This window comes from Curcuma longa, chromosome 16 (genome assembly GCF_044706935.1).
Source record: "Curcuma longa cultivar G26 ecotype Majalengka, Jawa Barat chromosome 16, ITB_CL_G26_1.1, whole genome shotgun sequence".
Taxonomy (NCBI): Eukaryota; Viridiplantae; Streptophyta; class Magnoliopsida; order Zingiberales; family Zingiberaceae; genus Curcuma; species Curcuma longa.
Genome location: NC_133876.1, coordinates 9,925,902 through 9,938,814, shown reverse-complemented (window position 1 = coordinate 9,938,814; position 12,913 = coordinate 9,925,902). Strand labels below are relative to the sequence as shown.

Here is a 12,913-nt window from a genome sequence, read left to right as displayed (position 1 = left end):
ACTGCTCGTCGATTTCGAAATTGCAATTGCAACATGGAGAATTGCATACAATTACTGAGAATCTGACGCAAAATTCACCATTATAAAATGCCAGAAAAGATCGAAGCAAATAGATTGCTGCGACGAGATCAAGTTTACAACCACCGAGGTACACATGAACGAGAAGGGACTTGAACGGAGCGATCGGTTCTTGTCTCCGGTATCGGCCCTAGGCGCGCTCGCCGCGGATGCGGCGGGCGAGCTGGATGTCCTTGGGCATGATGGTGACGCGCTTGGCGTGGATGGCGCACAGGTTGGTGTCCTCAAAGAGGCCGACGAGGTAGGCCTCGGCGGCCTCCTGGAGAGCGGCGACTGCGGAGCTCTGGAAGCGGAGGTCGGTCTTGAAGTCCTGCGCGATCTCGCGGACCAGGCGCTGGAAGGGAAGCTTCCGGATCAGCAGCTCGGTGCTCTTCTGGTACTTTCGGATCTCACGCAGCGCCACCGTGCCGGGACGGAATCGGTGAGGCTTCTTTACGCCTCCAGTTGCTGGCGCCGACTTCCTCGCGGCTTTTGTCGCCAGCTGCTTCCGCGGTGCTTTCCCGCCGGTGGACTTCCTCGCCGTCTGCTTCGTGCGAGCCATCGCAAAACAAGGTAGAGAGAGAGAGAGAAGAATAGGGTTGTTCTAGGGTTTCCAGCCGATCGATGGGATGCGAATCAAGAACTAGAGGGTGGTGCGTTACATAGAGATGAGCAGGGCGCCGTTGGAAGCGGGAACGTGAGAAAAAAACGGAGAGTAGGTACCGTTCGATCTGCAAAATTAACGGTTAAGATTTATTTCAGTAAGAGCACACGGATCGGTGTTCGAAAGAAATATACCTTATGGAAACTGCATGTGACGATCACGTGATCGCCTTTGTAAATTAGCATCAAATTTTATTTTATATGATTTTTATTAAAATTAGTTCTAAAAATTATCATCAACTCAATTCCATCAATCAATTATTTTATAAAGTACAGTTAAAATCCCTCACTTAATCATTGATAAACAGCAGTTCTACAATGGTTAGATGGAAATTACAGTTGCTTATTTGGTCAAGAAAGTTTCCTGAAGAACAACACAAATTCTAGTTCGAATGTCGGATCGACAATTTCAACGGACAACGGAAGAAGCACAAACCAAACAATGGCAGACCAAAATCTGAGCCCCCAAATGATCCACTAGTGCTTGCATAGAACTCTACACTTGATGACCCTATCCTGAATGTAGAATCCTGGCATAACCATGATCTTGACACGAACTGCAGTTCTCGTTCCCTTTCGATCTACCGACACGTCGTGCATGTAAAGCGGATCGAAGTTTTGGCCCTCGACGACTCGCAAGATCGCCAATGGCGGGCTGAACGAGAATGCAAGCTGGTGGAGCAACCAGACGCACTTGGCAGCGACGAAGAAGCATCGGAGTAGTTGCTCCGGCCAAGGTCTTGGCCAATTCAGCAAAGCAGCAATGCTGCTCGTTTTCCTGTCACAGAATCTGCTGAACTCCTCGTCGTAGCACTTGGTCCCCTTCCGCAGCACTTCGTTCCAGCTCAAGTTCCTCATCGCGATGAATGACGCAAAGTTCGCCTGACGATTTCGCTGCGGGTCGAGAAACTTCGGAGATCCATTCCGCTGGAACACACAGTTCTCGAAGTCCTGGTAGAGAGACTGGTTCACGAGGCCTTCGACGTGGTGCAGCAACAATTTGGAATGGCTACTGCTGATCGCCACTCGATGAGGTTGGAGAAGCACGTTCAGTCTCTCCGCCAAATCGCAATCCGTTTCGAGTTGGAGCATCAGCGTCTTGCAAAGCTGATTGACGGAGAGCCTCGACTCGGATAGCAACTGAATGAAGCCTTCCGCCATTGCTGCATGGCTCACGGGCATCGATTTGTTACATTTCGGTATCACTGACAAACTAGGAGTGCTGAAGACCTGCTGTTTCTTGCCAAGCTTTGCCTGCTTCAATGCTTGCTTAAGCTCTTCGCAATGTGCTTCTAGGTCGGCTAGCTTTTGTTGCATATCGCCGATCGAAGATCTCATTTCCGATACTTGATCATCATGCGCAGCGCCCCTCTTCCTGTTGGCCTCATGCACCTCCTTCTTAAGCGACTCGAACGAAAATGATCCCCAGTCATCAACAACTACCCCCATTTCGTCGAATTGCATTGCATCCGGCGACATCTCTGGCCTGGATTTCGTTTTCTGCCGAGAAAACAACCATGACAGAATGCGCCCTCGTTGCTTCGAGCACCCCCGTGGTTGCGGTTCCGAATCATGCAAAATGTTCAGGTTTTTCAGTTTCCTCGTGTGATTGTGTTCGCTTCCAGATTCTACACTGATGTTGGCAGACCTGCGAGCTGTGTGGATGTCATGCCCTGGGCTGGTTCTGCAAGAATTGAGGGGGGTGTTTAGGATGAGAGAAGCACTCGAAACACCGTTCGAACACGAGATCCTGTTCGACAAATGCTCATTTCGGAAGCTGTGCTCGCTGCATGGAGTGGAGTAGTGCTCGCTTCTGCCTGCACTCACTGTTTCATCAATCTTCCCCTGTCCGAGCTTGATGGATCTCCATGTTTCCGAAAAGCTTCGGCTTTCAGGACCGACGAGGCATCGATAACTCCGCGACGATTCATCTTCGTTACTCTGTCAAACACAACAAGTGATCCACTGAAAATCTTCAAAGGCATGATAATCCATAGAAACTTTGGAACACAACTAAAAGCACAACAAACAGAGTTCATAGCAGATAAATAAATACTACTTGAGAGATCTTTTTCTGAAAGAAAATAGGGGAAAATCGGTGTAAATTAATCCAGATGCGTGCGTTCCTTTGAAGAGGAAATTAGGAAAGAATTAATCTTGATTCGTTCTGAAAAATTAGGGGGAGGGGGGTTTAGGGTTCGAGATTGCTCACGGCCGCGAAGATGGGGTAATCTTCGCCGGCGGAGGGAAGCAGATTGGAACGGCGGAGAAGAGGCGAAGGCGAAACGCCGGCGGGCGGACCGAGGGCCGCTGGGCTACCAAGTTGGATCCTTTGGACCAGCGACGCATGCAACGACCGCAGCTCCGCGGCCTTAGCGATGGCCGCGTGGATGTCCTCGGTTCGGCGAGAGGAAGCGGCGGAAGAAGCCATGGAGCGGGCTCAAACGGACATGGAGGAGCGCCCGCAATCGTCAAAGAGGAAGCTTCGGAAGAGATGGAGAAGAAATGCGCGGCCGGAGTAGGAGTGGAGGAGGGAAGCCGGCGCTGCTCCGTTTCAGTAGTGTTTGAATGGAGTGCATCGAACGAAGAAGGATAGGAACATGGATCGCAGTTTGCATCACAGCCTCTGTGCGCCATGTTATTTTAAGGCTAAACACATGTGTCACTGTTGAGTAGGTGTGGGTCATGACCCGATCGCCCTCGGCGGCTCGACTCTATCAAAAGTCGGGTTCAGTCGAAGATCCACAAGGATGCGTCAGAAATGAGCTTCGTAGGATTCCACTCCGACGATCAAGTCAGATCCCCAGAATAAGAGAACTCACCAGAAGTGTTAGTTATTTGAATAGCCACTTCAGTTATTGTAAAATGAGAGAACTCACCAGGAGTGTTAGTTATTTGAATAGCCACTTCAGTTATTGTAGGAGTGTAACTAACTTACCATGAAACTCTTGCTCAAGGTAAGTTTTCATAAGAAGCCAAAACTTAACCGATGCAATAGAATTCCAAGTTTGCATGCAAAGACAAGCTTAATCACGTTGCCAACGAGCCTTGAATCTGAAAAGACGATTTAGCATTTTGGATTTAGAGGGGTAGAGATGTGCGAAGGCCAAAGGAGATTTGTCAGGTAACGAAGGCAGCACAAGAGTAGATCACAAGACAAGGCGTGAGAAAGGTAGGAAGTCCTTTTCCAAGCTGTGCTCATTTGTTTGTGGCCTTCACTAACAAATTTAGTGGATCAGACGAAAAGTAATTTTAATCGAAATTAATATAAAAGTGAAAAGTTTTGCAAGACTGCCCTTTCTCCAGAGTGCATGCTACAGCATTATTCAGTAGGGTAGTTTGTAAGTCTGACTCCCCAACATCCGTTACGAAGTTCATTTGGTAGCCAAAAGGGATTCGATCTTCTCCTCGACATGAGCCTCGTAGTCCTCTAGGCGTTTGGTGACCTCACCATTCTCCCACCGAATGAGTGTAGGAACACCCTTGACCTTGAATCGAGGGTCCACCCTCCATGGATGGCTAGGGTTTCTCCATGTAGGTCTATCTCCAACATATGCTCTCAGAAGTACCACATTGCTATTTGATGCTTCCAGCTTTTTGTATATTACAGGCTCAGCAACATTGCAATCTGTAAAGTGGAAGTCCAGTTCACAAAGCAGTTAAGTCTTGCAGAAACATAAACTTGATTCTATTCCTTATAAAGTTTTACTTGGTAGATTAGATGAATATTAAGTGTACTATTCAGTAAAAAAAACCACTTGACCATATGTGTCATATAGGTCCTGATGAACCAAGTAAAAATCTTTGTTTATTGCACTGAGGACACCAAAATGATCAGACAACCAAGTGGTGGTTCCTGATGACACAAAAATTGACTCTTAACACCCATGACAAGGATGTCGTCAAGATGGACTGGGACACAAAGAGACAAACAATTCAGTCCAATGAACCAAAGTTACATAAGCAAAAAACAGGGGAAAATACAAAGTCATTTTGTGCACAGGATAACCTGCAGATCAAGTTGATAGTAGCCAGTGATTCTTTTGCATTAGAGGTGACATGCTGGTGATTTACCTCCAAGCATGGAGTATCTCCAACAGAAAAGAAATAGATGGAAGACATGTGAATGGCATTAAAAAAGTAGTTTCGGCTGTAGATATAGGTCATTTGAGAATACACCTTAACAATGACCAATTGTTAACGGTGGCAACTGTTGTAGTTACTGGACAGCAAAATGAATTTTGATCAATATCAGCCCTTGGTTTCTTCAAAAACTAACAAAGACCAAGTGTAGGCAGAAATTGCACGTGTTTTGCTGAGTGATTACAAACCCTGTTAAGCAAAAATGTCAGCCTCTAGCACTATGAATCATGACAGTGATGAGCCTTGTTTTTTGTTACTTCTACATGTAGATATAATAGAAAACAACAATACTAACAACAGCTGTGAGTCTCGGATGGCTATTTGGATCCTACCTCCTTAGTGAAAGGTCATAATGTTAGTAACATACAAGCCTCTTAACTTTTTCCTCTTTTTTTTTACATTATAAGTATCCTTTTCATACCATCTTTAACTTGTTTGCTATAGAACTTATTGATTGTTTTTGAACTTGTTCATACCACCTTAACATGTTTTCTCACATTTTACCATCTACTGAAGTAACACCTACCTTTTCCCTAACAGTAATATTTTTTTATATATATTTTTTCTAGTATAAGGCAAACTATAATCAGATACAAATGCACTAAGAGTTTATGCACAAAATCATCTAGAAAGAGAAGCAATAGTGCTGGGAACCACTGTTCTGAAGACAAGTTCAGTATTTGGCAAGAGATTTCCAGTACAAGTTTGGCCATTTTTTGAATAGATTCCATTTTGAATTATCATATTTGATCAAGTCCTTAGGAGCTGCTACTAGCTTCTGAATAGAATCATGAAGCTCTGATACCTCTCTTCAAATCTCTTTTCACAGCCTCAGCTTTGCTGCTTCTTGGCCATTGATATGGCCAATCAGATTATTAAGGATATTCTGATAATCTAAAGACTGGTTCAGCATTCGGCAAGAGATTTACAGTACAAGATTGTCCATTTTGAATAGCTTGCAGTTTGTATTATCATGTGGGATTGAATTCTTGGGAGCTTCTACTTGCTTCTTATTAGAGCCAAGAAACCCATGTCTGTCTCTGAAAATTAACCTATTTCCACACCCTCATCTTTGATGCCTCTAGGTCAATTACTACAGATAATCAGATTATTAAGGATAGTTGCTTCTATCAAGTGGTTTGGAAATTATGGGTTTAGATTCTCTATTCCTATCTAAAGATAGATGGATCTATTAGCCTATACCATCTTACTTGATTCAGAGTGGGAGTCTAGATGGATATATCTCCCCCAAAACCTTTTACATGATCATAGATAGGGTTTCACGATCCAATGGTAATCAATTTTTGTAGAAAGTTTGAGTGCCTTCGTTATCCTCTACCATTAGAAGGTGATGGAAACATCACGAGAAAAACAATATTAACAACCAAATGGTTCAACGAGAAAAAAAATCCTCTGGACGCCTAAGTCCCTGATCGGACCCCCAAAAAACCCTTTTTTAAGAATTTCTAAAAAGGAACATGAGGCTTTCAACTTCTAGGCGGGCAGTTCTCAGTCGAATCACGAGCACTCTTTTTGTTCCTGATTCAGTTCATACAAAATCGCAACGAAGAAGAGAGGAGAGGATGAGCACAAGGCACGCACCAGGGCACCAGCTAAGCTTGGTAGATGGGTCCTTGTCGGCCAAAAAGAGTAGAAACTTGAGCGCGGGTTGGGCTCTCTGCGCGCTGTCAAACCCCTCGAAAACTCGATCGAAATCGGAGAGGACGGCATCCAAGATTTCAAGCGGCATCGCTGCCCCCAACCTGGTTCTTCTTCCTCAAAAAATGAGCACGAAAATGGAAAGAGAGAGACAAATGGATCTGCTCTACTGACAGGTAAAGGAAGGGTAACATTTAATTATTATTGTAAATAGGGAAAATATTCGCTTCATCTAAATTTCCAAAGGCTAAAATTTAAGAATATTTAAAAGACATATTTAATTTTTATTTTTATCAAAAGACATATCGAATTCAAAATAGCTATTGATTTTTTTCCTCTCTTTCTTCTATCTTTTAATGTAAAAAGGAGACAAGAGACATATAAGAATCTCTCCTTTGCATATAAGAATCTCTTATATTCTCTTATATAAGAGAAAAAAAAAGAGAATAGAGAGATTCTTATATGCAAAGGAGAGATGAAAAAAAATCATCTCTTGTCTCCAATCAGATAAGAGAATATGTCTCTTGTCTCCAATCAGAAAAAAAGAGAATAGAGAGATTCTTATATGCAAAGAAGAGATTATTACATACAAAGTAGAGAGAAAGGAAAAAAAATAATGATTAGAGTGGTAAAAATAGAATCAAATGAGTCTTTTAAGAAAAGTAATTTAATAATAAATTTTCATAAATTTAAAATCTTTAGGTAGTCTAAAACTCACTTACAAAGTTCTGATCAAATTAAATATATTTCAAGTGCTACAGTTTCTTGAAATTCTCCCGAGTTTATATGTGCCTAGAGATATTAATTTGAAGTTATTGACAACAATGATCAAAAGATTTTCAAAATTTTAAATTTTAAGGTAATTGACACATACACCTAATTTATTATAGGGACATCAAAATTAAGAATGGACACCATATCTAACTTATTTGCGCTACCCTCTTTTATGTCATTGTAAGTTTTCAGAAAATCTGAGTCTGCTAAGTTCATTAATAGATTTTGATCAAAAACTTATTGATGAACCTAGAAAGTTCCAATCAAATACATTTCAATTCTTGTGAATTTAATAGGTGCACTTTTGAATCTAAATAAACTCTCGTTTGCTATTTTAAATTCCTCTCAACAATGTTCAAAATGATTTAAAATTTTTAGAATATTATGATGTTGATTTTCGAATATCAGTATCAAAAAGACCAGTACTACATTGATTTTGATCTTCGAAAATCAATACCATAGTGTGTGATCATAACTAATAATATGATGTTGATTTCTGAAGATCAATAGTACTACTGTGGTGTTGATCTTCATAAATCAACACCACGTCGATATTGATTATGAAATTGATTTTAAAAAATTAATACCAGAGTAATTTTTTATTCATTTTAAAATTATTTTTATTAATAAAATTATTTTTCATTATTATTTTCATTTTCATTTTTTAGTCTTTTACAGTAAAATATAAAAAATAGAAGATATTTAAAAATTAAAAAATATTTTTAATTTTTATTAACTTTCTTTTATATTTTTAAATTTTTAGTATAGTTTTAAAATTAAAAATAAAAATAAATAAATTTAGAAGATTATCTATGTCGATTAAAATTTAAATAAAAATTTAATTTAATTTAAGAGAAAAGAAAATAAAAAAGGTTGATTTGTTGTCTCAATGGTTCCTTTAGAGTCAGCCTCATAGATATGAAGGAAGATAAATTCAGATACATAGATAACGACACATGATGGAGTGAACGAAAAGAGATTGGATATAAAAGAGAGAGAAAATAGAAGAAAGGGATTGTTACATGTAAAAGAGAGAGAGAGAAAAAGAAGAAGAAAAGTCTAATTATCATAGGAGTAAATTGGAATCAGATGTATCTTTTAAGAAAAATAAAAATTATATGTACTTTTTAAGGCATTTTTAAACTTTAATTGGGCCCTTTTGAAAATTAGTTGTAGTATTTTATCTAGTTTCTTAAAACGTCCCTTGAAATTTTGAAATCCTCAAAAGGCCATTTAATGATTTAAAAAAACACTCGAAGCCATCTGAAAGGAAGATAATATATAAAAAATAATAATTATTTCAAAGAACAATTACAATAAATAGAGATAAAATAAACTTTTAAGTTTTTATGAAGAAGCTAAAAATGGTGGGGAATAAAGGAGAGAAAGGTGGTAAATGTGATGCTTAAAAGAATTAATCCAATTTTATTTTGTAAAACAAGTGCCCTTTTTAAAAAAAATTAACTAAAAGACACCTTGAAGGATATTTTAATCTAAAAATATTATATTTTCAAATTGGAAAAAATATATAAAAATATTCTTCAGAGATTCCCACAAACCTCTGACACTATTTTTTTTTAGGTTATGAAAGTTTTTTGACACTACACTTAGCAAAAATATAAAAATGATACCATATTTTTGCTCCCAAATCTGTATTCACATATATTAAACATACAAGTTTTCCAGTATTTTTCTCTTTAAAATCTGTATCACAACTACAAATTAACAGCAACTGTATTATTGCTTTCACAGCAATGATATGAAACTGTGAAGTTCTTTTATTGAACAAAAGCAATTTCCTAAATGAAATGACTAAATTGACTTGATCAAAGGGAAGAAAAAGAGGGACTCCAGGTAGGGTGACGCCAGCATCGACGATGAAGATGTTGCCAGAAACATATTCTGATGAATCATGAAGCAAGAATCGAACAACCGATGTCATTGCCGGATCCAAGGTGCCATAAGTTCTCAGTGGAACTGTTCTTTCAGCCACTTTGTTCAGCCAATCTCTTTTTATTAGACCTGAGGTGATCTCAGACGCGAACAGTCCTGGAGCGATCGAGTTCACACGAATGTTAAACTGACCCAGCTCCAATGCCATGGCCTGTTAGGCAAAAAAAAGTTTATCAAATCTCATTGAGACGTGAAGATAAGCAAAAGGAGCATTAGTTTTTTTTTTTTTGGGTTCAGGGTTATGTTAGATCCTAATATAAGAATGCAATATGACATTGTCTGTTCCTAAATTCTACCAGATCAACAAGAATTCCTCAACCCAAAGTAGAATCTATGACCATTGAACAAAGCATGAGATCCACCTCCATTGAAAAATGAAATGAGAAGCTTATACACATCAAATTAGTAATTCTGCAATTTCTGGCCTGCAGACATCATGAAGGAAATGAACTAGTGAAGTCAAAAGGAGGTTCTTTGATCACTAAAATGCAAGTTTTCTCAGCAAGTTATTTTCACTACTTTTGTTGGACCAAAGTGCATATTCTTTAAGATTCTAAGGCCTTGTTTGCAATAACTCAAAATAGTCATTGTAGAAAAAGATCCAGATCACAGATACTTATCATGGCCTCAAAGAAACAAGAAAACTTGAATCTGAAAATTTCAGAATGAGTGAATGGATTGGACAACTGCAAATGAGAATTGAAGATTTAGTTGAGCCAAAAGGCAACCCAATTCTTTAATTACCATTTGCAATTGTCGAACACATTCTGAAATTTTTAGATCTGTGCCTTCCTATTTGTTTAGCGCGACCACCATTGTTTGCTCTCCCCTCCATCGTCGTCGATTAGGCGCATAAGGAGACCCTATAGACATCACCACCAATGACCCATGCCTGGATGAGGTCGTAATTGGTATCTACAATGTGGATATGGTTCTACAATGATTGTTTTGAGTTATTTGCAAACAGGTCCTTAGATTCTTGAAGATGCACTTTGGTCCTCAAGGCCATGTGGCAAAACTGTACTTTGGTTTTCTGTTTTTCTAAAATAGAATCGTTTTGGACCTTAGATTTCATAATAATCTTAAAATTAACAAAGGAAAATTATGGATATGTAATTCACCCCTTGGTTCTGGAGTTGAAAAATAAAATACAATTGTACTATAAAAATTCTAGTCATGAATTGTTCTTAAAACAAAATCATTTAACCATAGCATAACTACATATTCCTAATACTGTTATTAACTAATACATGTATAAATCAGTTTGAAATATGTAACCAATATCCAAATTACCATTATATTGAGCCAAGATGAGAAAGTTAAATTACAAAAATTGATTTTTTGTAACAACGTCTCACAACAAAATCTTGATTATTTTACACATTTAACATGAATTGAATAATGCATCACACAAAGAAATAGAAATTACCCTTGAAGTGTGCTTTAATCATCTTTTAACAATTTTTCGCTTCAAACCTCCAATATGTTCTCCAGCATTTACTCAACTTAATTTTGTAATTAACTATCAAGTGTCTTGCCATGTGTATAATACAAATGATAATATCAACCCAACAAGTTTTATTTTTCCACTATAATTCTGATAATTATAATTTACTCGAGTTCTTATTTGAGCTGCCAAAGGGACTTGATTAGACCCAATTATATTAATTTCGACCTAGTGAATTCTCGACTAATCAAAATAATTTATTGATCTCATTCTATTCCATTAAAAGAATGAGATTGCACATGAAGCTTATAATTAATAAAAATACTCTCTAATAACTTTAGTTTCTAGAGTTTGCAGTAAGAATCAAAATATTGAAAGCATAAGTTATAAAATCCTGAAACTGGTTGTGTTCAAGCTTCATGATTGAAAGTGCTATTATTAGGGAAGGTTTTGCTATGTTTTTAGTTGGTAGATTACCTTAGTAATTCCATTGACACCAGTCTTTGATGCAGTATAGGCAAGTCCTCCAGGTAAGTGGCCACGATCAATACCGCCAATAGATGAAATGTTAACTACAGATCCTTTCACTTTTGCATCACGCATGAGTTTGCACACATGTTTTGAGACTAGCCACAGTCCAGTTAAATTTGTTCTGATGTTGTTATTCCAATCCTCTTCAGACCAATCTAAAGGTGAATGCACACCACCTGAGAGAAAGAAAGAAAGCATTGATCATGCATTGTACCAAGCAGATAGATCACATAAATTGGCAACAGAGAAGAACCAACCCAACATGTCAGGATTTGAAAGCATACAAACCAATTGTTTCAAATGAGCATCACAAAGACAGAACAATGCAGTTCAAGTGAGAGTAAGAATGAAACATATACCCTACAATAATTTGCAAGTTATTTATGAAGTAAACATTTGTGCCTCATTTGAAGAACAACATATACCTCGTACGGGCATAACAAGAAAGAGAAAGGAGAAATTGATAATTAAGTAGTGTTAATAAAACATTATTGTACACAACTTTCTAAAATTCACAATGCATTGTTTTTTGTTCATGCAGTCCATTATCACTGTCAGAATACAGTTTGCAATTTGACACCATTTCCATCAAATAGTTATGTATAAGTGCAGAAAAAAGGTCTTGCTTTGTGCTTTTGAGAAACAGTAATCCACTTGTTTGTTAAGAAAATTTATATCTATTGTTCACACTTTAGCATCCATTATTCAGTTTTCTTTTTTGTTCAATCCCACTTCAATTGTTATCAGAATACAAGTCCAAGTTCACTCTTTGTTCATCAGAAATATGCTCCAATGTTTGATTTAACCAATAGTTAAATCGATGATACTGGAATCTACGTTCGTGAACACCTAAACATCATAAAAATTACTGGGGAAAAAAGAACTTTTGGCTTTTTCTTTTTAGATGCCTGCATTTTGTGACTACTAGGCGAATGCTGTTAAAAAACAAAAGAGGACAAAAAAGTACCAAATTGTTAGAATAAAGATAGATCCAAACGAAGAGTACCTCGAATCCCAGCGTTGTTCACCAACCCATCGATCCGACCGAAGGCCTCCCACGCCCTCCGCACGGCAGCCGCGATCGACGACTCCTCCGCGCTCACGTCGATCTCGACCGCAACGGATCTCAAATCCTCTGGCGCGGAGGACCCATTGATCTCTTCGCAGAGGGAATCGAGACGGTCGACGCGCCGCGCGGCCGCGAGGATCCGGCAGCCGGCCCGGGCGAGGTCGAGGCAGAGGCCGCGCCCGATGCCGGAGGACGCGCCGGTCACCATCACGACCTTGCCCTCCAGCCTCGCCCACGGCGTCGAGACTCCCCTGCTCGATATCGCCGCCGCCGTCGCCGCATTTTCCACCATTGCGACCGTTAATCTGATCCGCCGCAAGAGGTGGCCGATTTATGCACTAAACGAAAATACGTTTACGGCAAGTCAAATTTAATTGAATTATTATATAATAGTTAATTAAATTATTTTAAATATTATTGAATTAAATTGTCTAGATATACGAGTTGTCTAAAAAAATATATCAACGTGCTTAATGTAGAAAGAAATTAAATTACATGTGAACTTTCTTTATAACGGCTATGCACAGGTTACACGATTCACAATGGCGTTCAGAAAAGGAAAGTTGTTTAAAACAAAAATTATTTTTCTCTAAAAAAGGAAAATAATGACAATATAA

At 38.8% G+C, this 12,913-nt stretch overlaps 4 protein-coding genes across 4 annotated transcripts; all 4 read right to left on the bottom strand.

Annotated features, from left to right (window-relative positions):
- Window positions 1-88: 88 nt before the first annotated feature.
- LOC141847496 (histone H3.2) lies at window positions 89-671 on the bottom strand. The gene has a single exon (XM_074735556.1). The coding sequence runs from the start codon at window positions 617-619 to the stop codon at window positions 209-211; it is 411 nt and encodes a 136-aa protein (XP_074591657.1). The 5' UTR covers window positions 620-671; the 3' UTR covers window positions 89-208.
- A 339-nt stretch (window positions 672-1,010) lies between these two features.
- LOC141847880 (IRK-interacting protein-like) lies at window positions 1,011-3,315 on the bottom strand. The gene is made up of 2 exons (XM_074735977.1): window positions 2,933-3,315; window positions 1,011-2,661 (listed from the first exon to the last, which is right to left on the bottom strand). Exons 1-2 carry the CDS (start codon window positions 3,149-3,151, stop codon window positions 1,198-1,200), a joined length of 1,683 nt encoding a protein of 560 aa, XP_074592078.1. The 5' UTR covers window positions 3,152-3,315; the 3' UTR covers window positions 1,011-1,197.
- Window positions 3,316-3,962: 647 nt separating this feature from the next.
- LOC141847778 (thioredoxin-like protein Clot) lies at window positions 3,963-6,686 on the bottom strand. The gene is made up of 2 exons (XM_074735862.1): window positions 6,466-6,686; window positions 3,963-4,348 (listed from the first exon to the last, which is right to left on the bottom strand). The coding sequence occupies exons 1-2, from the start codon at window positions 6,611-6,613 to the stop codon at window positions 4,095-4,097; spliced, it is 402 nt and encodes a 133-aa protein (XP_074591963.1). The 5' UTR covers window positions 6,614-6,686; the 3' UTR covers window positions 3,963-4,094.
- Window positions 6,687-8,878: 2,192 nt separating this feature from the next.
- Window positions 8,879-12,588, bottom strand: LOC141847039 (uncharacterized). Its single transcript, XM_074735029.1, has 3 exons — window positions 12,234-12,588; window positions 11,174-11,403; window positions 8,879-9,400 (listed from the first exon to the last, which is right to left on the bottom strand). Exons 1-3 carry the CDS (start codon window positions 12,586-12,588, stop codon window positions 8,879-8,881), a joined length of 1,107 nt encoding a protein of 368 aa, XP_074591130.1.
- Between the last annotated feature and the right edge of the window lie 325 nt (window positions 12,589-12,913).

Excerpts from the sequence above, each read along its gene's own strand:
- LOC141847496 (XM_074735556.1), bottom strand. The coding sequence starts at position 619 with ATGGCTCGCACGAAGCAGACGGCGAGGAAGTCCACCGGCGGGAAAGCA.
- LOC141847880 (XM_074735977.1), bottom strand. The coding sequence starts at position 3,151 with ATGGCTTCTTCCGCCGCTTCCTCTCGCCGAACCGAGGACATCCACGCG. Across the intron at positions 2,662-2,932 it reads ATTACCCCATCTTCGCGGCC|AGTAACGAAGATGAATCGTC; the intron begins GTGAGCAATCTC and ends TGTGTTTGACAG.
- LOC141847778 (XM_074735862.1), bottom strand. The coding sequence starts at position 6,613 with ATGCCGCTTGAAATCTTGGATGCCGTCCTCTCCGATTTCGATCGAGTT. Across the intron at positions 4,349-6,465 it reads CAAGCTTAGCTGGTGCCCTG|ATTGCAATGTTGCTGAGCCT; the intron begins GTGCGTGCCTTG and ends TCCACTTTACAG.
- LOC141847039 (XM_074735029.1), bottom strand. The coding sequence starts at position 12,588 with ATGGTGGAAAATGCGGCGACGGCGGCGGCGATATCGAGCAGGGGAGTC. Across the intron at positions 11,404-12,233 it reads GAACAACGCTGGGATTCGAG|GTGGTGTGCATTCACCTTTA; the intron begins GTACTCTTCGTT and ends TCTTTCTCTCAG. Across the intron at positions 9,401-11,173 it reads GTGTCAATGGAATTACTAAG|GCCATGGCATTGGAGCTGGG; the intron begins GTAATCTACCAA and ends TTTGCCTAACAG.